At 39.8% G+C, this 26475-nt stretch overlaps 1 protein-coding gene across 1 annotated transcript in view; it reads left to right on the forward strand.

The window, feature by feature from the left end:
- Wwc3 (WWC family member 3) overlaps positions 1–26475 on the forward strand; it is a 113861-nt gene that overhangs the window by 25347 nt on the left and 62039 nt on the right. The window contains exons 2-3 of the mRNA XM_090325834.1: positions 16655–16764; positions 19699–19902. Coding sequence (XP_090181960.1) covers positions 16655–16764; positions 19699–19902 — 314 coding nt within the window. The remainder of the gene's footprint in view (positions 1–16654; positions 16765–19698; positions 19903–26475) is intronic.

The raw sequence follows: 26475 nt of genomic DNA on the forward strand, positions 1-26475 counted from the left end.
CTTCCTGTCTTTTTATGTTCGGTATTAAGTTAAAAATCAAATTATTATACTATTTTATTTTGTTTTTAAAGGTTAAGGCTTCCCCCTTACCATTTTGACATTAAAAAAAATAACAACTACTACTCTCACCAGAATATATTTGTCAAAGAAAGTAAGAGCAGTAAGTCACTACTTAGTCAGGTACCAGTGGCTCATGCCTGTTACCCTAGATACTCAGGAGGCTGAGATCTGAGGAGCATGATTTGAAGCCAGCTCAGGCAGGAAAATCTGGGAGAGAGACTCTTATCTCCAATTAATCATGGAAAAAGCTAAAAGTGGCACTCTGCCTCAAGTGGTAGAGTACTCTCCATGAGCAAAAGGAGCTCAAGGAAGCTCTCAGGCCCAGAGTTCAAGCCCCAGGACTAGCAAAAAAAAAAAAAAAGAACAATCGTTTAAATGCAGGGTATGGTGCATATTACCTTTAAGAACTCTTGGAGTCCTATAACTTTGCATGACATGTTACTGGTTTGGTACATAGGCTTTGTCTAGCCTCGGCTGTGTCTCTTCTGTATCACATTTTTTTTGCAGGTTCTGGGGCTTGGATTCAGAGCTTGGGTGCTGTCCCGGAACTCCTTTTGCTCAAGGCTAGAACTCTACCACTTGAGGCATAGCTTCACTTCTAGATGTTTTGATAGTTTAATGGAAGTAAGAATCTCATGGACTTTCCTGACCACAACCCTCAGATCTCAGCATCCTGACTAGGTAGGATTCCAGGCAACCACTTTTTAAGTATTCCCCCACCCCTATCTCAGTTTCCTCCTGTGTCAATTGGGGGTAGAACCCAGGGCATTCTAGACAAGCACTTACCACTGAGCTGTAACCCCTGGCCTCAACCTACCTGTTAAAACTGGTATCATAATGACATGAGATTTTTCCTTTTTGGCCATACAGTACACCTGGATGTTGCTGCAGGGTGGTTGGCAAATTTGGCTTCACAATTGTAGTAGTGACTGCAAAACTGGCAGGGTCATATGCAGTGAGTGGCCAGGTGCATTGAGTCCTTTCATGCCTTATGTAACTTTACATGTCTATATACTGTCAGCCTTCTGCATCTGTGAGCTCTGCATCTATAGATTTAGTCAATCTTTGAGCAAAAATATTTGAAAACAATTCCTTTAGACTGAACATGCACAGATTTTTTTCTTGACTCTTTCCTGAACAATATAGTATAACAACTACTGACAGAATTTATACTGTCATTAGGTAATGCTCTACCATTTGAGCCACAGCACCCCTTCTGGTTTTTGTGTGGTTAATTATAGGTAAGAGTCTCATGGGGACTTTTCTGCCTGGGCTGGCTTTGAATTGCAATCCTCAGATCTCAGCCTGTTGAGTAGCTAGGATTATAGGTGTGAGCCAGCAGTGCCCAGCTGAGATTTTTTAAAATATGCAAGAGGATGTGTGTCAGTTCTGTGCAAATACTGTATCATTTTGTAGAAGGAGTGGAGCACCCATGGATTTTGGTACCCATCAACGTCTTGGGACCAATCCTCTATGGATATGAAGGAATGACTATATAGATATATCCTGGAATGTTGGTTTTCCAACTATGTGTGTTATCCGAAATAAGGAAGCTATTTTATATCACATGCACAACTAAAATACAAGGTAATGTATAGTACCTACTGTCCTACTCTTAGGAAGAATCATGTGTTCATTTGATATCTTTGCTTCCTAATGGATTGTGACTGTAGTATGAGTACCTTGATGCAGTGTGATGAATGAACAGAGAGGATCAGTAATCAACGGTTTAGCCTTAATGCATTGTGCTGCAATGTAACTTAGTGCAATCACTATGGAAAGCAATATGGAGGTTCTTAAAAACTAAGTACATGATCCTGCTATACCACTCCTGGAATGTAAGTCAGCATACAAGTGAGATACCTCCACACCCATGTTTATTGCTGCACTATTCAAAATAGCTAATCTGTGGAATCAGCCTAGATACCAATCAGCTGATGAGTGGATAAAGATAACATGGCATACATACATAATGGAGTATTATTCAACATAAAAAGAATAAATTAAATCACTTGTAGGTAAATGGATGGAACAAGAGATTATCATATTAAGCCAAATAAGCAGGATTCAGAAGGTCAAAGTTTTCTCTCATATGTGTCATATATAGAAACTAGACTGAAAAGATAAGCATATACACAAGTACATATCAATTTATATATGCCTATATATGTGTCTCTCTATATAGTATATAAAAAGATAATTATAGAGGGTGAATAATATCAAAATACATTGCAGTATATGAAGATGGCATAACAAACTCACTGAAAGCTGTTGAATAATAGGTCAGCAGGGAGGATGAGGAATAATAGAATAGGAGAGAGGGAGTCAATCTGACTAAAATACAAATAGTATATGCACATGTGAAATATCACTCTGTTCAATTAATATACACTAAAAATGAAATGAAGACTGGCAGGAAAGTAAGAGAATCTCTTTGGGGGGCTGGTACCAGTGGGAAGGGAAAAGGCCACATGGAGAGAGTGAATGATTGTGAATGTTGTCAAAATACTTTATAAGCACGTAGGAAAATAGAACAATGAAATTTGTGAAAATTGTTTGAAGAGGGAAGGTAGGGGGAGTGAAGGAGAGTGAGGGGAAGGGTGAGCCTAATCATTACATTGTAAGTAGATACGGAAACATCACAACAAAACGCTCTTGTATAGCCAATATGTGTTAGTAAAATTTAAAAAAACCAAAAGTTTGAGTCTTTATAAATATAAGTGGTTAAGAGAGTATTTCAATATATGTTTAGGTATTTGGAAAACATTCTGGGCATCTATCAGCTGTTAATTCAAATTTGCAGATCAGAATTGCCAGCTGTGGGCCAGGAGTGTGGTTTAGTGGTAGAGTGCTTGTCTAGCATGCATGAAGCCCTGGGTTTGATTCCTTGGTACCACATACACAGAAAAAGCGGAAAGTGGTGCTGTGGCTCAAGTGGTAGAGTGCTAGCCTTGAGAAAGCTCAAGAACAGTGCCCAGGCCCTGAGTTTGAGTCCCGGGACTGGCAAAAAAAATCGAAAGGTACATCTAATAGCTGAGAGTGAATAAAGATGACAGAGAAACTAGTAACTGCACCCATATCCTCTGATTTTTTTCCCTTTTCTTTTCCTAAGTGTTTCATAGGAATTAGAGTTCTGAAATTTTTTTTTGCACAGCAAATGTAAGGTATTGCTCAATAGAAATGTCAATTACTTGTGTGTATAATATTTTAATGCTTTAATTTACATACCATAAAACCATTCATTTTAGTAGTTTGATGCATTTTAGTCAATATATACAGCCATGTGACAATCACAATTCCATCTTAGAATATTCCCATGATTACACTGCAATGGCTGGTATTCCCTTTGGGGGCCAGCTAGCTTGATCTTAAGCCTAGGAAGGATGACTCAAATAGAGGCTCTCAAAGATGCTGAGGGCTGCTTTGCAAATGCATAGTGGGGACCTGAGAGGCAGATAAAGAATAAAGGCTTAGAGCAGACTTGGAGACCACCTTGTGAGGTTCTTTTCGACTGTTCTGGCTCCTCTCCCTTAGCTCTGTGTACCCAGTATGCTTGAGTTTCTGATGGTACTGCAAAACATCCTGTAGTCAGTCCTTCAGGAGGAAGCCATGTATTTATCATACTTCAGTCTGTTCTTCCTTCACTCCAGTCTCATGCCTCAGTGGTGTACACCTGCTCATGAATAGATTCTCTTGAGACCAGTGCCATCTAACAACAGCTCTTAGAGGTACCATAGGTGACATCTATTTGGGTGATAGACTATTCAGTGTTGATCAAGTCTGACTCATCCTGTGCATGCAATGACTCCATTGCCTGCTGGGCATGCCCCAGAGTTCCATGGGATTGAGTCAGAGTTAGAGGAGATGCCAGTCTTGCCCTGAAGGCACCAATACTAGGGGAGATGGGACAAGAACAAATAACCATACTCTTCCTACAGTTTTAATAAACATCACCGAAGAGAGCAAGTACTGAGGCTGACCCGAAGAAAGAGAAGCTTGCTTCTTGCTGGGATGGGCTGAGTTTGGACATGAGAGATATGATCTACATCTTGCAAGAAGCATTACGATATGAAGTGGAAGAGGGGCAGGCAGCAAGCATGCCAAAGAAAACAAAGCACAAGTTTGGAGATGACTGTTCCAGAATATTGCTAGGGGAGCAGCATATGGACAATAAGGGAGCAGAAGGAAGCCAAGAGTTCTCTGCTTTATATTTTGTGGTCTCAGAAACCTGCTTCTGTTACACTTCCTACCAGGACTTATGGAAGGCAGCTTCTCTGGTCAGATATTTCTTCAGCTGTCTCTGCCTCAGCTGGATGGGTTTTGCTGTGATCAGTCATAAATCAAATGATTGAAGAACTTAGATGAGATCCTAGAGCTCTCCAATGCAGTAGCCTCAGCTTTGTGCCACTAAGTACTTGACTCTTCGTGAGCTCCAGATGGGAGGAAGCAATGGCAAGACTTCAGTGTGTAAAGCATGTGCTTGAATTCAAAGCTTTCATACAAAAATTTTACAATATTCCACTTACGGTTTTTATAGTCACTGCATTTTGAAACAGTAATGTTTTCAATAGACTGGGTTAAGTAAAAGTATGTTTCTAGAGTTAGTTCTACCAGTTCTTACTCTTTTGAAGTATAGCTAAAAGAAGGACACGGTTTCCACTGGATAGGAATACCCTAGGGAAGTCATTTTACCAACTTGGCTAAATTTTGTCTTTACTTTACCTTAACTTCTGTCACTAGTGCTTATATGTGGAAGTGAACAAATGTTTCCATGTCATCTCAGGAATGTGTGCTTGATAGACCTACTGAGAAATCCTTCTCTTACTCCTGCTGGGTTGTGTGCCCAGTCTTAATGTCAGCTACTTGGGCCCTCCTCTGGGTGTGGTTTCCTTTGGGTGGTACACTGGTAGGTTGGCCTGATGTCAGCTTGCTTTTAAACTGTGTTCCACTCATACAGTCTTACGTGCTAAATCAGAATGGTAATGACATTCTTCCAGTTTTTCCATGGAAGGAAAACAAACCTTTATGGAATATGTAATAAGTTCCAGAAACCTATCAGTCTCGGCCTTTTGGTTCCTTCAATCCCATAATAAAGATTTGAAAACTGAGGCACAGGGAGAGATCCTTTGCCCTGGCTTAATAACACCGATATGTGCTAATAGAGTTGTATCAGTCTGAAGTTACTCTGCCTTTAAAGTTTAAAAAAAAACCTAATGCAGTCTACTCCTAAGAGTGAATAAAATATACACGGAGGGACCTTACATTTCTTTATTCACTAGTTGGGGGCATTTCCCAGGGTTCCTAACTTCTATTGCACTAGTGCCTGAACCTGTTTTGAGAACTGGTTGGATGAGATGGCTGTGGGAGTTTGCTTCTCTACTGATTTCTCTTGGGACAGTTTATTCTTAGCTGGAGAATAGAACATCTTGCTCAAAGTTTGCTTCGTTGTCTTCTCTGGATACTTTCTTTCTGGTGGATATTCAGGAAATTTTATAATGCATCAAGCTGAGTTGAACAGTAGAGAATAAGAACAAAAAGATAGCTCTGGTAGCCTGGTGGATTACCCTTCTTCCTTCTAAGGCTATCTCAGTTTAAAAGCAGAGATGACCAAATGAGGACTAACGAGTATCCCTGGCCTTCTAAATCCTGCTTTCTTATCACCTGAGTTTTAGGATTTCACATTCAAATGTCTTTTTTTTCTCCATTCTCTCCCTTTCCAATTTTTCTTTGACTGTCAATAGGCTCTATTCCGGTTCCTCCATAGTTTTGGTTTCTGAAATTGGCTGGATTAATTGGTCAAAGACTTCAATGAAGGCTTACTGTACTGGGGGTTCTGGCTTAGCAAGGAAAATCAGAGGAACAGTGTTCTTACTTTCAAGGAACTCACACTTCATAGGGAAAATAGCTATGTTATGATCCATAAAAGAAGCACCATCCATAATAGAAAAATGCACCCAGGTCCTTTTTACTCTTTCCCACAAAACTCTCAAGTGAGGAAAGGGCAAACCATCCTGTCCCCAGAAATGTTCTTTACTTGGCGCTCTTTTGTGAATCACTAAAGACACAACCTCAAATGGTATTATAAAAATCTGGTTATTTCCTTCTCTTGTTCAGATCTCCAATTGTGGTAGATAGTAAGTGTTTTAGGAAACAACTCCAGAGTTTTGTTTGCTTAGCAATAGAAGTTTCTTGCTCATGTTAGTTCATTGTGGGTGATGGGCTCCTAAGACCCTCTGATCCATGTATCCATTCAAAGACTGAGGGCTTTCTCCATAGTGTGATTCACGTATCTTTTGGGATTTTACTACTCTTTGATGACTATTCTGCTTCGGCCAAAAGGCAAGGGAAGAGAGAGGACATGGAAATCCTGTCAGAAGCTTGTGGGACAAAGGAAGAAGATGAACGTATATTTCTTTGGTCCACATCCCATTGGGTACAACCATCACATGGTCCTGCTCAGCTGCAAGGGAGGCTGGGATATGCGTTTTCAACCTTTCTTTGGGTCTAAGGTGGCACATAGTACTGTTGCCATTCAATTACTTTGAGTAACAAATGCTGACCTACAGATGGCAGCTTTTAAATATGGGCTCAATTGATGCAGCGGTGCTGGTTTATTGGCTGTTAAAGCCATGGACTTAACATAGTTCTTCCTGGGATTTTGTGATCTGAGTACTACTACTGCTGAAATACCAGCAGCATTCGCTTGAGAGAGCATACAAGTTAACTGTGAATAGGTTCCCTTAGCTCTCCTTTGGCTGGCTGGCCTATTGCTTCACTATGAAAAGCCACACCTTGTGGAACATGCTATCCTGTAGCTTTGCAGATAGAGGTTCAGGAAGACATAAATGTCATGTATCATCATAAGGCCATATAGTATGAAGCTAATTGAAAGGACCTCCAGGATATTGAAACAAAAGCCATATAACGAATGATTGTTGTCCTTAATGTACTATGTTATCCCTCATCTCCTTTGCTGTCCCTTGGGTATCTCATATTGTTACAGTATCTCACTTTGTTATCTGATATATTGAATTTATTTGTATTTGGTTATTTGAAATTTGATAGGGAAGGGGGGAAAACCAAGACAGGGGGTGGGTGGTGGGTGGGGGGGAGGGTAATGGGTACCAAGACATGTGAAAGGGTATCAATGTATGTGAATTAATGCACCTTCTATCTGGCAAATGTCATGTAACCCTTTTATTAATTACAATAAAAAATATAAAAAATAAATAAAATACCAGTGTAGATAGGTAAGAATTTAAAAAAATGTCATGTATCATATGGAGAATTTTCTTCCTGGGTCGGGGGGACATGGTCACTAAAAAAGTTAGTAAGCTATTCCTTGTTGAGAGCTAAACAAATAGTGGCATAGCTTGTTACTGCTGAAGCAGAGAACTACATCTGGTGTGATATGCCTCTTGTTTCTCCTACTGAAATTTTGAGGCGAGATCTGCTGTAAATACACTTTATATTTTGAAGGGGTTTGTTTGCTGTTCTAAGTTTGTAGTAATTTGTTTTATGGGTTCAGTGCTATTCATAATACCTTGAACCAGCCTTTTCCCTAGAGATAAGGTCAAGGAGTCATTTGCTCCTCAGGGTAGTCTGGGATCTGTTTGTATCCTATAATGGTTTTATGTTTGAGACAACGAAAAGACTGACAATTGTATATTTTTCTTTTCTTCTCAATAAAACTCAGCATTTTTGCACAGAAATTATAAATAGTGACCTGAAATGATGATCAGTTCTAAGGTACTGTCACTAAGCTAGACCTCACAGTTCATTAACACATAATGTCATTTGTGGTGTTTAGACTCAGTGTGATTATGCTCCATCCTAAATTCTAGAATTGGGACTTGATGGCAAGTGCCAGTTCAATTTCTATGTATAGTTTAGGTGAATATTGGGTACAGAGGGTATATGTAAATGATTATTACACATGACTTTTCAGAACTAATGTGGCAAGTTTATGGTACCATTCACTACCATTTTAAACATTGACAATTGAGGAGTATTTGTGAAAGAACTTCTTAACTTCATTTTGAAGGCAAATGACATTCCTTGGAAATCTGCTGAATGTTGCTCATAGCTAAACGAGAATCTTGGCCTTAGGATGTAAATGATATGTCACCCAAAGCTTGGAGAAGCAACTAGCAGAAGACACAACATCAATTCACCACAGAAAAAGCCATAAATGGCCTGGTGTTCAATTCCAGTAGGCTTCAAAACACACTTAGAGCCAGATATTGTAGATAAAAGGTAAAGGAAGTCATTACTATGTCTTGAGGATTGGTTTGGAATTGAAGTAGTGATTAATAGTATCATATCTGAAAGCATATTAAAAATGAGCATGAATTGGAAATATAAATATTATTTTGTCTCTTTTTTTTCCAGTCCTGGGCTTGAACTCAGGGCCTGAGCACTGTCTTTGGACTTTCTCAAGGCTAGAGCTCTACCACTTGAGCCTCAGCACCACTTCTGGTTTTTTCCATGTATATGGTACTGAGGGATCGAGCCCAGGTCTTCATGGATGCTAGGCAAGCACTCAACCACTAGGCCAAACTCCCAGCCCCGCTAAATATTATTTTGTTCTAGGAGACTGGAAGGAGTAGCATAAGTGCCAAACTATTACTCTGGGTCTCCTTCTGAAAAGGTGAATATATATATATATATAGAACCAGAATATTTTGCTCTCTGCCTCCTGATTCTACATCTTTGCAATTTATTGTGGTTGATGTTCAGTATCCAGCCCCCTGAGCCCGGCTTGCCTGGGAAGATGGGTGGGAACTTGTAGGTCCAGGACTGCCATTATTGCTTTGCTGTCCTTTCAGGCCCTGTAGTCTCTCCAATGGCTGATTTGTGGTTTTCCCAGTAATGACCTCTGAGACCATCGCCCATGTTCTGAACCCCAGAACCCATGGAAGTACTGTTTCATGTGGCAAGAGGGACTTTGCAGATGTGAATTAAGCATGAAGAGATTAGCCTACCTTATTTAAGTTGACCCAGAGTCATTACCAAGGTCCAAATTGGAAGAAGAAAGAATAAAGAGAATCAGAGGAATTATCCCAAAAAGGCTCTAGTGCCATGGCTGCCACTGAAGATGGAGAAAGGGAGGGGCCCCAGGCCTAGGCAGATTTATTGCCCATGATGAGAAATATCAGGTCATAGTAAGTGATGTTGAGTGAGTTGGAAGGCATGAAATACCCAACCAAAAAATAAGTGTATGGAATTGTATCTAGTGAGATATCAGCCACGAAAAATTGTAGAGAAAAGAAGCAAGGCTAAAATGTGAATTCAGGGTTTCTTGATCACAAGGAGTCCTTTTCTTTGTTCTTTACATTTATTATGTGAATTTTGACATTGAACTTCAAATATCAGGGAAAAAGCTTCAGTCCTTTGCCTCTGAAACTTGGTTTTGGGAATCTTTGAAACATAGTTATAAATCGAGCTTTAAGTTTTGAACATGCAGATTTTTTGTTCATTCTTAATCTAAGTATAATTCACATAGCCCATAATAGTCACTAGTATACAGTTTATAGGTTTTCATTATATTCACGAAGTTGTACAAGCCAAACATCACCATTCTATTTACAGGATAGGAAAGCCCCTTTCCTCCAGCTCCTGGCAACCTATGGATATTCTGGACTTTTCCTATAGATGGCGCCACATAACGCATGGCTTGTCTGGCTTCTTTCCCAGCACAATGACTTCAAGGTTTACCACATTGAAGCATATGTCAGCACTTTATTCTCTTTTATTACCCAATACTATTCCATTGTATGGATAGACCAAGTTTTATTCATTTATTCATTACTTTGTGACTATTAGTTATTTCTGTCTTTTGACTGTTGGGAATAATGCTGCTGTGAATGCCCATGTGCAAGTTTTTGTGTGGATGGACATTTTCATTTCTTTTGTCTACACACCTAGGAGTGGATTTCCTGAGCTGAATGGTAATATATCCTATGTTTATTTGAGAAATTGCTGTACTGGTTTCCAAAATGAATGGCTCTCAGGGATATTTATATCACTGAAAACCTAGGAATAGTCTAGATGTCAATAGTAGGAATGGGGTTTAGGTAAAGTATATTAATCTTCTGAGTGGATATTTTACACAAATACCAGTTATTCATCAAACATTATTGAACACCTACATTACTGTATTCTGGACCAGATCAAATACATTATAGATGGCATAACTGTTCTCAGTGAGCTTAGCTAGTCACCTATTCCAGGTGATGCTTACAAATAATTTATGACAATAGGGACAGAAGTCTTATAGTTAATATTAGGCTAGCTTTGGAGAGTTTCAGTGTGTGAATGAACATGTGACCAAATGAGGTAAAAGAGGTAGAATAGAAAATTCTATATACTATATGATTCTGAGTATGTCAGTAAAAGCAATAAAGAGTTTATCACTAAAACAAGGAGGAAAGCATCAAAGAAGGAAGAGTGGTTGCCTTGGATGGTGGTATGAATGGATACTTATCTCTTATTTAAGTATATGTTGTAAACTTCCCTTATCGGAAACAAAAATGCCCTCTTGTCTGTGTGTGATGACTGTGGGAAGTAGAAGAATTTAGCATCACATTTTGGGGGCAAGAAGAACTCAAGAACCTGGGCTGCATTTCATCACCATGGAAGAAGATGGAACTTGGGGGAAAACACCAGGCTGCTAGTCTAGACCCCTTCTTCCTTCCTTCTCACACATATAATTTCTAATTTTATATCCTGTGTCATCCATGACTCTCCCTGGCTACTAGCAAGGTCCCATTGGGTAGTTAACAAGGAGGCACTTTGAATTTTTTTCCAGAAAAAAAGGGCTTCAGAGTTAAAACCCTTATCCATGCTTTTGTACAGAGACAAAATGAATTTGTTCGTTTATTTGCCTGAATACTATTATCTAATCTTTTCCCATTGATTAAAATGGATTCCAGAATCAGAAGTGAGAAATTGCCCAAGCCAGCTGTTCTACTGGCCTTGACTATTCCAGAATATTCTTTGGGCTGCCTGAGAGCCTAACTTTGCAAGCCCATTTATCTCTGTTTTTGAACAGGCAGAGAGGTCTGAACTGGGGGAGATGGATAAGAGTGGTGGGAAGCACAGAATGTACATGATCTTACCACTAGACTTAGAGCAGGAGGCAGTCAAAATTTAAGAAGACTAACGATCATAGTTGTGTGAAACAAAGAACAGAAAAATGGAACAGAGGAATAGTTTAGAACAAAGCACATTTCCTTTTTAGTTTTACCTTTTTAAAATTGTTTTTTTTTCTTTTTTTCTTTCTTTTTGTGGGCTCTGGGGCTTGAACTCTGGGCCTGGGCTCTTCAGCTCAAGGCTTCCACCCTACCCCTTGAGCCACATTGCCACTTCCTTTGTTTTTGGTTTCTGAGACAGAGTTTCACATGGAACAGAAATAGAATGAAGGGCTTTTTCTTTTTAGTTTTTTTTTTAAATATGTCTTAAATTTTTAGATTAAAAATTTTCATTTCTCAAACAAGATGTGTAGTGAAGCCTTTTCTTTTTAGTTTTAAAATTGTTGCTTCGAAAGTGTCGGTTTTTCAAATTATTGTTATTTCCTGAGACAGTCTTACTAAATAGCTCAGGCTAGCCTGGGACTCTGGAGCCCAGGGTGGCTTCTAACTCACAATCCTCCTGCCTCAACCTCTTGAGTGCTAGGGATTACAGGCATATACCATTAAATCCAGCCTTACATTTGTTTTTAATTATGTGCTCAGTACTTGACTTAGCAAAAGCAAATATAATGAAAATCAATTATATTTACAAAAATAGAAAATATTCCCCCCATCAGCAGTTTAATCACAGTATTAAAAGTTCCATATCTTTTAATGGTGCAAAAACAGTTTAGGAAATTAAAATTAGGCACCACTAAATCCATAGTGATCTTCATGAATACAAATCATTGGATAGTGCTGTGAAAGGGAAAAGTCTAGGAGAGGCTGAGGCCACTGGCTTGTTTTTTCCTTTTACTGAATGGCCTCAGATTTGGTGGCTTTGTTCTTTATTTTTATTCTTTTCATGTATTCTTGCACTTGTCAGCCATTATTTTCTCTGTGTTTCTTATAACGATATACCCCTTTCTACTTCTAATTTTTCTCTTCTTTATTCTAATAGAAATAAGTTAAATATTACCATTTCCTTTTGTATAATATGTAACTTAATGTGCATTGGGGGAGGAAGGAAGGAGCTCTGTTTTGGAAGAACTGAAAAAGAAATAAACAACTTCAATTCTTCCCTATCTTTTATTCATAGACTTTCATATATTTCTAATTTTTGGTTCAGTTCCACTAAATTTGTTCTTTTCTTTTTAGATCAGCTGAATTCAGATGTTGTCTAAGGTTTTAGCCTTTTAATATACTCATTTCTACCTTTAATTACACAAAGTTCATACAACTCCTCTGTTAGTTTTAGCAGTTTCATTTTTGTATCCTCTTATTTTTATAAAATATAACAAATTTAATGTATTAAACCAGCTGGAAGCAGGCAGCCATGAGTTTTCTTGTCTTCAGTGGCTGTACCTGAGATTGTTTTGTGTTCTTACCAACAGTTTGAAAATCAAGCAGTAAAATGTTTACATTTCCCATGTGGTGCCAGACGGACCTAAAGATACTTTAATTGTCCTGAGTTTCTCCTGTGGAAAGGTCTGAGACCTGGGTCCATTGGGAGCCATCCAGAAGAATCAGTCTGACACTGAAGTTCAGTTTGGAGGTGTCTGTTTTTTTTTAAGCAAGTTGTCCAAAATTGGAGACCTTGATTTGTTGTGAGGCCACTATGGCTGTGTCTTTTCAGTGAGGTTGGGAAGGGCTCACTTAAGAGGCAAGCAAACGTGCTTCAGGCTGACTTCACTTCCAAAGCCTCCTTTCCATCTGAGATCACTGCTAGGTTCTGACTGAATGAAGAGGACGTGGGTATAATAAATGTGATTAGGAATGATGTTTTGTATACAATGAACCTAGTGAGGCAAAAAATAGAAGTGGCTGGTGAGCAACAGAGATGGTAGACATTTGGAAGCCAGGCTCATGATGTATCAGGTTGAACTGACGTCTACAGAGCAGTTGGGATTTGGGCCTGAGGTGGAAGAATAGCCCAATGCAGCTGGGCATGGTGGTTCACGCCTGTAATCCTAGCCACTCAGGAGGCCGAGATCTGAGGACCTCGGTTCAAAGCAAGTCCAGACACTAAAGACCGAGAGACTCTTACCTCTAATTGACCACTAGAAAACTGGAAGTGGGGCTGTGGCTCAAGGGGTAGGGTGGTAGTCTTGAGCTGAAGAGCTCAGGGACAGCGCCCAGGCCCAGAGTCCAAGCCCCATGACCACCAAAAAAAAAAAACCAAGCCCAATACTGAAGATAAGATGTTAGGCTACAGCAGGAATTATAATTTAGGTGGGGGACATAAACACACTGACCTATCTGGAAAAGTGGGTGTGGAGGTATGTCTAGGGTAGGGGAATTGAAACAGGAAGTGCAGAAGCTTTGTCTGGACTTGGCTAAAAGAGAACTTTTGGGACATTGCCTCTGCAGACTTAATGCTCAGTACTTTTGTATCAAGCTAGTCGGCTTGAGTCTTTGGACATCAATGTCTGTGCAAGTGAGGGATGACAGGGAGTCATGACATTGTCTACAGTGGAGCCTAGCACCTTGCTCAGGGTGCTGGTGATCCCTTCTGCCAAGACAGAGCTTTCATGGGAGGCTCCCAGCCTCACCCCGACAGGCAGGAACCAGACTTTTCAGCCAACAGCAGCTTGCTGAAAAGCTAATGCAAAAAAAAATCCAGTGATTCCAACCCCCAGACAGTTTCCCTACTGACAGTAACACTCAACTCTCCTCATTGTAGAGATGTGATCAAATAGATTCGGAAAACTGAAAATATTTCATTTGAATGATTTAGTCATTACTGAACTTACTTCTGTTTCTTGGGAGAAAACAGCTTCAGTTTGATACTGGGACAGTTTAGATTATTGGTGATAGCATTTGCTGGGCAAGAGAAACCATGAAGTCCCTATCTCAGAAATATTTTGGAATGTTAATTAGGAGAAGAATAAAGCTAGAATTTTCAATACTACTATTGAAAATTATGCCAGGATTTGTCTGTGTCAATGAAGTCACAACTATCTGGGTATCTTGAGTATGTGTCCTCCTAATAGATAAATCAAAAGAATATCATAGATGTTTATTTTAATGCTTTGTTTTCACTGCCTGCTAGCAGATGACAGCCTGGATATTCACCACAAATGTTTGTTCCGGTGTCTGATGGGCTCAGAAGGGATGTCATAGCTTAGGGATTAGTTCTCTGTTGCTGCACATTAGATTAACCTGAAATTTAGTGGCTTTAGCTGACAATAAGTATGATCTTCTATGACTTGTGTGATGTGGGAATTTGAAGGGTTATTTGGGGGTGGGGCAGGGGGAGGGAGATAACGTTGTTGTAAAAATGCTGACTGGGGCCACTGTCCTTAGAAGACTTGACAGGGCTTGGGGATTCCCTTGCTTGGTTTCTCTACAAGGCTGTCCTGCTTGCTTGTCCCCCCCCCCCCCGAGCCAGTGATTTGGGAGAATAAGTTGGGTGTTGTCTACTTCTAAGACCAATGGCAATAACTTGACAATTTCTCTGTGGTTATAGAAACTTTGCTCTTGGTATGAGCTGGGCTCTAAGAGATCTGACTCCTCTGAGGCTTGCCTTGAGGCACTCATTCTGTATGTGATGATACCAACTCCATGTTTGGCTCACAAAGGAACTGGAATCCATGACTGTACATAAAGCCAAAATGAAATTCACCAAAATGGCAGAAGTATCTCTCAGTTTGTTACTGGAACATGGAGCTGCTTAGTATAATAATCTCATTGTTTTAAAAGAGAAATTAGAGAGATAGGAACTTGAAATAATTTTATAATGTAAAATAAGTGGATTATGCTCGGTGGGTGCTGTAAGGATAGGTTTTCTACAGGAATCTGTGGATTAGATGAGATCATGCATATAAGTATGTTTTGAATGTGCCTGTGCTTAGGCATTTTTCTCTAGGCTTCTATGTGAATATTATTATGCTGGAGTAGCAGTGATATACTCAGGGTTCAGTTCATGTTACAGTAGGATTATGTTTTTGCGGTGCTTTGATCCCATTCGGGACATGAATCATGTACGGCACCCTGTTAGCACCTGCGTGACTTGGAATCATACCACCATCAACCATTCAAACTAGACAGGTTTGGGAGGATGCTGAAAGCCTATTTTACCTTTCACATATTTCTGTTTTTATGTTGATCCTAACTTCTTTAAAGTGAAAATCAAATGAAGATTAATTCAGATTGTTCAGTGTTGTTCTGATAGTGTCGACCAATTTCTCAACTGTAGTAGGGAGATAGCCTTGTTGTTCAACCAGTTTGGAGAAATCATAGGTTCAAAATTTAAACTGGTCTCATGGGGCCTGGCTGTGGTTGTTACAACTTACTTTCCTGGGGCCAGAGACTTGAACAGAAGTGGGAGGATTGAGCTTGTGAAATTTGGGTTATCGGATTCCCATGCATACCAGTCAGTGTGCATTTATAGAGACAACCAAAGAGATAGCTGCCCAGACTCAGACAATTATAGGTGTGTCCTGTTTTATACAACAGCTGCTGCCCTAAAACCTCTTGTCAATCAACATGATCTTGGGAAAGGGGGAGGGGAAAGCTGTGCTTAAGGTGGTGGTAAACCCTTTACTTTATTTCTTGTGGAGTAAAGGTTTCCTTAATCAAATTTCCTTCAATGAGAGATGTTTGTAAGCATTATACTCTTCTGTTTTTATTTAGAAAACAACTTTAAAAATCCCTTTGAAAATTAAGAATGCAGGAAGTATTCAGAAGGTATCCGATTGTCTTGTTGTTGGCTTGTCTTTTTGCATTTTTGCAGTGGTTATATTTTATTAACTTATGAACACTGAAATTTGAATATATTATAAGTAGATTGGGACTAGATCCAAGATGGTGTTCACATGTACTCCGTGGAAGCTGAAAATTGTGAGGGAGGACATTTCTCGGGGAGGAGAACAGACATGGTGCTCTCCCATTCTGGAAGAGTTACATTCCATTGTCATAGCCTCATTGAAGTAGTGTGAGAAAGAAGATGCTTGTTTTACCTGTTTTATTGGTAATTGTCAATATCTGTTTTCCCTGGTATTTAAAGTGCACTTTGAGATAGCAATGCTTTTAATGGTATACTAGAATAGTTGTGATTTAAGCAAACCTGGTGAATTAACTTCCCAAGGAATTATGTAGAACAAAAGCAGACAGTTACAAACAAAAAGGAGGAGAGGGTGAATATAGTTAAGAATTCAATGTACAGCCTACAAAATTAAGAAAAGTGAGGGAAGGAGTGGGCTGAGAGGAATGGGTGAGAATGTTGAATCAAGATGCATTCTATTTATAAACTGCTTCACTAAATGGCAAATCCTTTTTACAGTTACTTAAAAATAATAAAGTAAACAAAAAGAAGCGCAAAACATAGTCTGTTAGGTACCATAATGTACAATGTATGAAAATCGAATTTTATGCAAAACTGACCTGACTTTCAAATTTGTTTTCCTAATTTTGTTTTGCAGGATAACAAAGCCATTGACTTTTGCTGATTGTGTGGGGGACGAACTTCCTTTAGGATGGGAAACTGTATATGATAAACAAATCGGAATTTATTATATGGACCACATAAATAGTAAGTAGAGTACCACATTCGCAACATTAGATGTGAATGAATTGTCAAGCTTGAAGCCCCTATTTTATAAAGCAAAGCAATCTTGGCTGCCCAATGCAACATGAAATAGAACTTTATACATACAAAGTATTCCTTTAGTTTTTCTTGTATGCTTTCTAGCTCTTTAGTTTATTAAATGTGGGGACTGGACAGGCATAATGTTCCCCACCTGAGTGATTTTGAAGCTCTTTTTCCACTCAGGTCCTCTTGCTTCCTTATTGTGATTGATGCATCCTGAAGTCTTGAGGGCTGGTTCCCAAGTTTTTGTTTGCCTGAGTCCTTTTGAAGTTGAGTTCACTGTCTCAGATGGGTTTCCTGTACCTTGGACTGGACCTTGAATAATTGCAAGTTTTATCAAAGACAGACCATTGGTGATTAAAGATGAGAGATAAGTACTGTCTTGGCCCAGTGCCCTTCCAGGAAGTTAACCCAGGGGCAAGGCACTTCTACGAGTCCACTATCCACTGGGAAGGGTAACATAGCTGTCAGAAGAGAAGCTGAGAGGTCCCAGGAGAAGGTCATGCTTCCAGTGGCCCAGAACCTCATGGTTCAGGTAAATGTGCCTTTCTGGGCTGTCTTCCCAGTTAATGCCTCAAAGGGATAGCTTTTCATATATTAGACATGCCCTCTCTGCTCTGTGGGGGGACTTTACCATTGGCTTAGGCACTCTGGATGCATCACCAGGTTTCATCCTTCCCACAGCCAGGTGGCACAGATACTTACCAAATGGCATAGACATCTTCCTGACACAGCCTTTCTAGATTGCTTGCAACTTGCTGCCGTGGCCTGGGACCTGCTGTGGCCTGCCTCTGGTAAACCTAGCTTTCGCATTACCCTGTTCCCCTTGTTTGCCACTGACATTCCTTGCCCACTTGCTGACTGAATCACAGCAAGTGCTTATAGAGTGTCTCTGTGCTGCCCTCTCAGTGCAGGCCCTAGGATCACAGGGAAGTGAGACATCATGTCCACATTCAAGGGTTTGATACTCTAGAAATGGCCATATTCCTTAAAAGCACATAGTCACCAAGGACATTCCTCTGGCCACTCAGAGCACATGGTATGGCCCAGCATCGTGGGGTGGTGGGTAAAGACAGCAGCGCTGAGGCTGCACCACGTCCTTCCCTACAGATCTTCAGGGAGTGTAAATCTAGACCACAGAGCCTTAAAATGCCTTAATTAAGATACAGATTCTTGGGGGATGTTTTTGCATGTGTTTAATTATTTTATTGTGCTCTGTTAAAAGTTTGATTTTTGCTTCAAATTCATACCCTTGAATATTTGGTTTCTTTTTTTTTAAGGTTCAGTATGTCATTTTAATTTTTGAAATTGACATTGTTTTTAATTAGTACATATGAGTTTACAGGGGTTTTATTTCATTTTTCTATCAACTTATAGCTATCATCCTCCTTCAATTAATTTTTCAGATCTAAGCATCTGAAGCATCGTATCATAATCCTTCTTAATTACTTCTATTATTAAAATACACATTCTGAGGGGTTGAAAGTTGATGAGGTGAGGGTCCAGAGAGTTTCTAGGTTGACAGTATTTGAGATTCCAAAGACCTGGACACTGGAACAGTGTGAATGATATATAGCAGCCAGTTACAGAGGTCTCACTACTGAATAAACTGAATAAACATCTTGATAGTTATAAGAACCCTGCCCAGTTCTGCCTCAATCCCACTGAACCTCAACTCTAGTGGCAGGGCAGGACTCACATTCTTTTCTTTCTTTTCTATTTCCCCATGGAAGTATTTAAAACCTAGAGAGGCTTTCCAAGGCCTGAGTAGGGACTATCAGTGGAAAGTAGATGAGGAGAGTTTTGAGAGGGAGAACTTACCCTAAAACAATTAGTACATGTACGTGAGTGTATGTGTGTGTGTGTGTGTAAAACAACATAAAATTTCCCTTTCTAATCACTTGAGGTAGTTATAGATCATAGAATGAGCAAGTTTAAAGGTAAATAGCACTTGATACACTCACAGTGTTGTGCAATGACTATTTTGATCTAGTTCCCAAATACTTTCATCAGTCCCCAAAGGAAACTCATTCTTGTTAAGTATTCACTCTATATTCCCCTCTTCCTCGACCTGCTTTTTGTCTCTGTGGATTTGCATATTCTGGACATTTATCTATAAAACCATATACTATGTGGCCTTTTGTTTCTTTCACTAGCATAACGTTTTGAGACTCCATCATGTTGTAACCTGTCAGTGCTAAAACACCAATTCTTCATTTTTGGAGTGTTCTGAGAGGGAGATCTCAGAGCTGGAATTTGTTGAGGATGAAAGTCAGAATGGATTCCCAGACATGCTAAGTGGGTGGCGCTGCTCACTATGAGAAGGAAAATAGTAGATGAACCAGTGTGTGCTCCATGTCATTTGGTTTAGTTTTGCTTTGGCTAGTGAAAAAGTAATGTAGGAAAATGAGCTATGCTTTGGAGGGCTAGCTCAGAATTACTTCAGATCTATCCAGAAGGAAATGAATCTAGGAAGCCTCTGTGAATCAAAGATTAGAGCTCAGAAGAAAAGTTGGAGCTGAAGGCTGCTGGAATAGGAAGGCAGGAGATGGAGGGGAAATATTGTAAATAATCCACGTGTTGGGCAGTTCTCCTGCACTTATTTGAAGTGTAGTCTTTACTGGTGAAAATTTTGTCTTGTTTTGTCTTCCTTCTAATGGATTATTTCATTATCTGTAGAGATTTTTCACTTGAGCTGTGGACATGCAAGTAGAGGGTATACCACACTTTAAAAAGGCTTATAATGTATCTCTCAGTGTGCATCATGCGAATTAGTTATTTTTCATGTTGAGTAGCAGTATGACCGAATGAATGACTTTTGGTCAACCTGTCGACTTTACCTTCAACTCACTTGTGTTCCTGATCTTTTCGTTTCAGAGCTGACCCAGATTGAGGATCCAAGAGAGCAGTGGAGACGAGAACAGGAACGGATGCTGAAGGAGTATTTAATTGTAGCCCAGGAGGCTCTCAATGCTAAGAAAGAAATCTACCAGATCAAGCAGCAGCGGTTCGAGCTCGCTCAGGAGGAGTATCAGCAACTGCACAAACTGTGTGAGGATGACGGCCGCTCATATGCCAGCTGTGAGTTCAGTTGTCTTCTGTGGTGAACATACTTGACTTTAAAAGCTATCCTGCAGTGGCTCATGCCTGTAACCCTGGCTGCTCAGGAGGCTGAGATCTGAGGATTGAGGTTCAAAGCCAGCCTGGGCACCAAAGTCCATGAGACTCTTATCTCCAGTTAACCACTAGAAAATGGGAAGTGGAGCTGAGGCCCAAGGGGTAGGGTGGTAGCCTTAAGCTGAAGAGCTCAGGGACAGCGCCCAGGCCCAGAGTTCAATCCCCATGACACTCCCCCCCCCCTGCAAAAAAAGCTATCCCCTTTGCTGGCCTCTCTTCAAATACTCAGCTTTACTTGGGCAAGACAGCTTTATAAAGGTGTCAATCACATATTGTTGGGTAATCAGTAATTATCAAGAGTCTCCTTGGTACCCAGACACTGGGGTGCGGTAGTCGCTTACAAAGAAAGGTCAAGTGGGGATGACAAAAAGTAAACAAGCACTTGAAATCTCAGGCTATGATATGAAATAATCTTCTGTCTCAATCTGGAGAAGGCTTTACCTGGAGATCATCACAGTTAATACTGCCTGTCTGAAATGATCTGTTGGGAAATTCATGTAGCAGTCCCCTTTTCCTGACTGGGAAGATGCAGGGGTCTGGAGGTCTGTCAAGTACCCGTCTCTGTAGAGCTCTTTCTTGGGCTTTACGTTATATTGGGCAGTTCAGTGAAGGATCAGCAGCCAGGCTTGTCCTAGAGCCTTGGGAGCATTTTTCTTTGACCCTCAAATAAGAGGCTATGTCCTGTTATCCTCAGAAGGAACCCTTTCTTAGTTTTGGAGACTGCCAGAGTGGACTGCCATTTCATTAGTACTTGCCAGGTGTCCAGTTATGGAAGGAGCCAGTTTCAATCTCCGAAGCTAGGCCTTTTGTTCTCCACAGTCATTTACTTCTGGAGCCAGTCTCTTCCCAACAGAAGTTGTCACACTGCACAATAGAGCACAGGAGCATGTGGCTACCATTGTTTTGGGTGGTGGTGAACTTGGAGAGAATATATGTGTATGAAGTTGGTATTACTATATTTGATCAGTACCTCAATCTAGATGGGACATTGGAGAGGGGGAACCTACGTTGGACCTTGTTACCAGGTGCCTGACTCTGATGACAGAGCTTTGAACATTAACAATATAATCATAGCTTTATTCTGTGTTGCAAGTTAGAGTGGAATTAAGGCCAAGGGGTCATGATGGCTTGTGTTTTTCTAAAATCACAGCTACTATTGAAGTTAAGAAATACAAAGAAGCTATGGATAACAATGAAGGTAACAGAAATTTAAGATATTTCTATTACCGTATATCTTGAGGTGACACAGGTATAAATGATGTGTTGATTCAAGTCATCTCATCTCTTGGTCTTCAGATATTGATTCATACCAGTTTATTTTTTAAACTTTCCATCAGAAGGTAATAGGTGAGCTGATTGCTGAATTTTAGAGGCTAGTTTCTTCTTTCCACAGTTTAAAAAATAATATCTTTCTCTGATTTCCCTGATTTTATTAGAATGATACTGTCTCAATAGAATTAATTGAAAAAGTATGCCCTTCTTGACTCTACTGTAGAACTTTATGGAAGTTAATGCTTCCTTCGCTAGAAAAGCCAGTAGGGCCTGAAGTTCTTTGTAGGAATATTCTCAACTATACGTCGTAATATCTTCAATAGATACAGGTCTATTCACCTGTAGTAGTTGTAGTAATTGTAGTAGTAGTAGTTGTTGTTGTTATTGCTCCTCCTCCTCCTCGTCCTCGTCCTCGTCCTCGTCCTCCTCCTCGTCCTCCTCCTCCTCCTCCTCCTCCTCGTCCTCCTCCTCCTCCTCCTCCTCCTCCTCCTCTTCCTCCTCCTTTTCTTTTTCCTTCTTCTGGTCCTGGGGTTTAAACTCTAGTCCTGGGTGCTGTCCCCAAGCTTGTTTTGCTTAAGTTGAGTGCTCTACCACTTGAGCCACACTGCCACTTCTAGCTTTTTGGAGCAGTTTATTATAGATAAACACCCCCCGAGTTTCCTGCCTGGGCTGGCTTCAAGCCAGGATCCTCAGATCTCAGTTTCCTGAGTAACTAGTCTTACAGGTGTGAGCCACTGGTGCTCAGCTTCTGTATTTCTTTGTGAATCAGTTTTTTTTTCCCCAGAGATTTTGTCTATTTCATCTAATACAAAAATAGCAACTGCGTGCCGGGAATTTTGCCTAGTCGTAGAGTGCTTGCCTAACAAGACCTGGGTTCGATTCCTCAGTACCATATACATAGAAAAAAATGTCAGAAGTAGTGCTGTGGCTCAAGTGGTAGAGCTCTAGCTTTGAGAAAACCCAAGGACAAAGCTCAGGCCCTGAGCCCAAGCCTAGGACTGGCAAAAAAATAGCAACCTTTTCTATAAAGGCTCAGTAGTAAATGTTTTAGACTGTGGGCCATTTGGTCTCAGTGCCAACTACTGAATCCTATTATTATGCAAAAGCAGTCAGAGACAACATGTAAATGAGTGTGTGGCTATGTTCTAAAAAAAAGTATAAAAAGAGGTAACAAGCCATATTTGGCCCACAAGAAGTTTACCAATGATAATCCAAGCTGCTAGATTGCTTTCAATCTAGCAACCTCTGGAAGGTCTGAGTGGATGGCCTTTAATGCCTGATATTAGTAATTTTTATCTTATTTCTTTTCTTCTTAATCAGTGTAGCTAAATGTAATTTTTCTTTATTATGAACTGGACTTTAGCTTTCTTTTTTACATATTTGTTATATTTTTTATAATACTGATTTTCCTTATTATTTCCTTTTCCCTACTTAGTTTGCTTTTAATTTCTTTTATAGCATTCGGAAGTAGAATCTTTAGATTACTGATTTTAGACCATTCTTATTTTCCTACATAGCTTTTATTTTATTTTATTTTATTCTATTTTTATTTTTATTTATTTATTTATTTTTGTCAGTCCTAGGCTTTGTCTCAGGGCCTGAGCACTGTCCTTGGGCTTTCTCAAGGCTAGCACTCTATCACTTGAGCCACAGCACCACTTCTGGCTTTTCTATTTTCTATGTATGTGGTACCAAGGACTCGAAGCTGGGTCTTCGTGCATGCTAGGCAAGCACTCTACCACTAGGCCAAACTCCTGCCCCCTACAGAGCTTTTAAAGATGTACAATTCTCCAAGTTCTTTTAACTGTATCCCACGGATTTTGGAATACATAATTTTCATTCAGTTAAAATTTTTCTCATTTTTGTATAATTCATTTTTTGACTCATAGGTTCTTTAGAAGTTAGAGTTTTAAAAGATATCATGTTATTATTGATTCCTGATTTAATTCTATTTTTGTCAAAACTATACTAGGGAAAATTTCAACCTTTTGAAATCTGTAGAGATGATTTTTATGGCCTAGCATATGGTTTCACTGGATCTGAAGCCAATAGACAGTGTGTCAGGGTCACTTCTAGCAGACACATTGGCTTATCACTGGTTCTGAGATGATATAGTTAGGCATTGTAAACCTTTCAGAACGTACTTGAAAGAAGCCAGTTTGAACCATATGAAATTGTCATTGTTGTAACGAAAAAAAAGACAGAATATTGCCAGTTTCTTTTAATTTAACCTAATAGTATATTTCCTTTCAGTAGCCCTTAGGTACTTTATGTGATGCAGGATCGGGCTCTATTAGGTCTCAAATCAGTTTTTCATTTTTTAAATCTCAAACAATGAACTCTTTATTATTTTTTCTACTAAAATGAATTATTTTATTTTTTTACTAAAATGAATTTTAAGGAGCCATAGAGATATCAAAACACTTAATAACCATATTTCTACAGTATTACATACAAGAGAAAGTAGTGAATACTAAACTTTAATATTAGTATTTAATATTCCAATATAAAATACTTAAGATTTATCTCTTACTTCAGTGATTCCTAACATCATGAAACCTTTCCCCACAAGGAATATACCTTACAAGTATCATGCATACAGTATCATAGGTTCATGGTTCCCCAGGAATTTAATTCCTGGACTTCACTTTCTCATGTATGTACTAGAAATGCCACCTTCTTACAGTCTAACTTATTTTATAAAACAGTATTATCAGGCAAAAACTACCTAGAATACTAAGGAACAAAATTATGCAGCTTTAAAACGTTTTTAGAGGGACCGGGAGTTTGGCCTAGTGGTAGAGTGCTTGCCTACTACGCATGAAGACCCAGGTTTGAGTCATGGCTACCATGTACATATAAAAAGTCGTAAATGGCACCGTGGCTCATGGTAGAGTGCTAGTCTTGACAAAGGCCAAGGACGGTGCTCAGGCTCTGAGTTCAAGCCCCAGGACTGGCAAAAAAAACCACACCCTAAAAAACAAAAAACAAAAACAAAAACAAAAACATTTAGATACTGTTTCCTGCTTTTAAGACTAAAAAATGGCTGGGTACAAGTGGCGCAAGTCTGCAACCTGATTGAAATGGAAGTACACATCTGAAAAACTCAGCAGTAGGTTTCCTGCCTGTAATTGTAAAGAAGAAGACGTGTAGCCAGGCGTGGTGGCTCAGGCCTGTAATCCTAGCTACTTAGGAAGCTGAGATCTGAGGATCGTGGTTCAAAGCCAGTCCAGGCACTAAAGAACCTAAAAGAATGTGAGACTCTTATTTCTAATTAATCACTAGAAAATGTGAAGTGGGTTGTAGCTCTAGGGGTAGGGTAGTAGCCTTGAGCTGAAGAGCTCAGGGACAACAGCCAGGCCCAGTGTTCAAGCCTCATGACCCACAGAAAAAAGAAGGCATGTGTTATATATAGTCACAACTTCAGCTTAAGTGAGTGTAGGGCCTCAGGACTATAGTCCCTTAAAGATGCAGAGATGCACCTTTCGTGTAGTATTAGAGTACCAATCGTGGAGCAAATCTAGGAGCAAAGAGAGAAACACACACAATGTAGTAATGAGTCTCTGAAATGAGATTATTTAATACTTAGAATCCTATGATCCTGAGATACTCAATACGGTCAAGTTTTATATTTCCATGGACTTTTTACTCCCTTGACATTTGGAGAAATAGGAATTATACTCAAATAACTTCCTGTACTCAAAGGAATTTCATTAATGTCCAATAAGAAGAAATATTCAAGACACTCTCTTGGAAGTTGCATCCATTTCTTTAATATAGGCAGCTGATGATTCTGTGGTATTGAGATTTCATTGCTGGACCTGCTCAAAGTCTTCCTTCTTCCCTTCGAGCAGGCCTGCTTGTTTTCATGAAAGGACTGGAGATGCCAGTGGAGCTTCCTGGGGCCTATCAGCTCACCAGGGAAAAAGTCAGCTATGAATGGAATCTAGGAGCTAATCCAAGTGGTTTATCAAGTTGCTGCTGTCTCTAGGGTTTCCACCAGTTCCTTTTAGTCTGCTGTTTAACCTGAGCTACTGATTACAATGAGGAAAACCCTGCTAGTCCTGACTCAAGTAAATTCTTTCTGGCCACAGGGTAAAGTTCAGTACAGTGATTCTGTTGGCTTGAATCACTGTGATCTAACAGATGGGTTGTAGGCCAAGCCAGGACTGGGCCTACATTAGTAGCTTCTTATGGCCATTTCCATAGCACACCTGGCTGAGGGCAGTCACACAGGATCTCCTTTAGTGCCAGCTAATCATCTCAAGGAGGGAGGTGTCTCCTTGTCTTGGTACTGCGAACTGAATATCCTGGATTTAGTTCCCATTAGTTCCTTTATTGGTAATAAACAGAAGCAAAAGGAAACATTCAACAAGCTAGTATTTCATATGCATTATTGTGGTTGCCACATTGTAAAGCATGTGCTGTTATCATCATTGTTCTCTTGAGAAACTGAATATCACTAAGACCAAATCACTTTCTTCAAGGTTACTTGCCTGGGAAACGATGAAACTTGGATTTAAATTCAGATCTGTTGTGGCTTTCAGTTTTGTGTAGTATTTCCTAGACAAAGAGCAGGCGGTTCAAAAGAGCTGATTGTGCTTTTGGAACACTTGTATTCCCCCCACCCCTCCGCTCACTTACCATTTTCAGGTTATCTGAAAATAAAGATTGGCCATAAATCAACAACTTGTCTGGCAGTGAGACAACAATAAAGAGAGCAAGTGGAAGACAGAACACTTTCTACTTGATTCTTTCATGGTTTTGTATAGTATTATAAAATTATTCAATCATATTTTGAGCAGATATTTATCTAGTACCTGCTGTTGGGGGACACAAATATCCATAATGGCTTCTTGATAGCAGGGGAAAATGAGGCAATAATGATGAACATAAGAATGAACTAGAGGGACCTGGAGTGTGGCCTAGTGGTGGAGTGCTTGCCTAGCATGCACGAAGATCCAGGTTTGATTCCTTGCTAGCACATATATAGAAAAAGCTGGTAGTGGTGCTGTGGCTCAAGTGGTAGAGTGCTAGCCTTGGGAAAGCCCAAGGACATTGCTCAGGCCTTGAGTTCAAGCCTCAGGACTGACAAAAAAAAGAATGAACTAGAATAGCCACTTCTAATGTTGGAGCTGAAGGGTGTGGGGAGGACTTGAGAAGGGGAAGTGTTTCTTGCTCACACCCTTCACAGATTTCCCCTGA

Source organism: Megascapheus bottae, chromosome X (assembly GCF_031878675.1).
Source record: "Megascapheus bottae isolate mThoBot1 chromosome X, mThoBot2.hap1, whole genome shotgun sequence".
NCBI classification, from domain to species: Eukaryota; Metazoa; Chordata; class Mammalia; order Rodentia; family Geomyidae; genus Megascapheus; species Megascapheus bottae.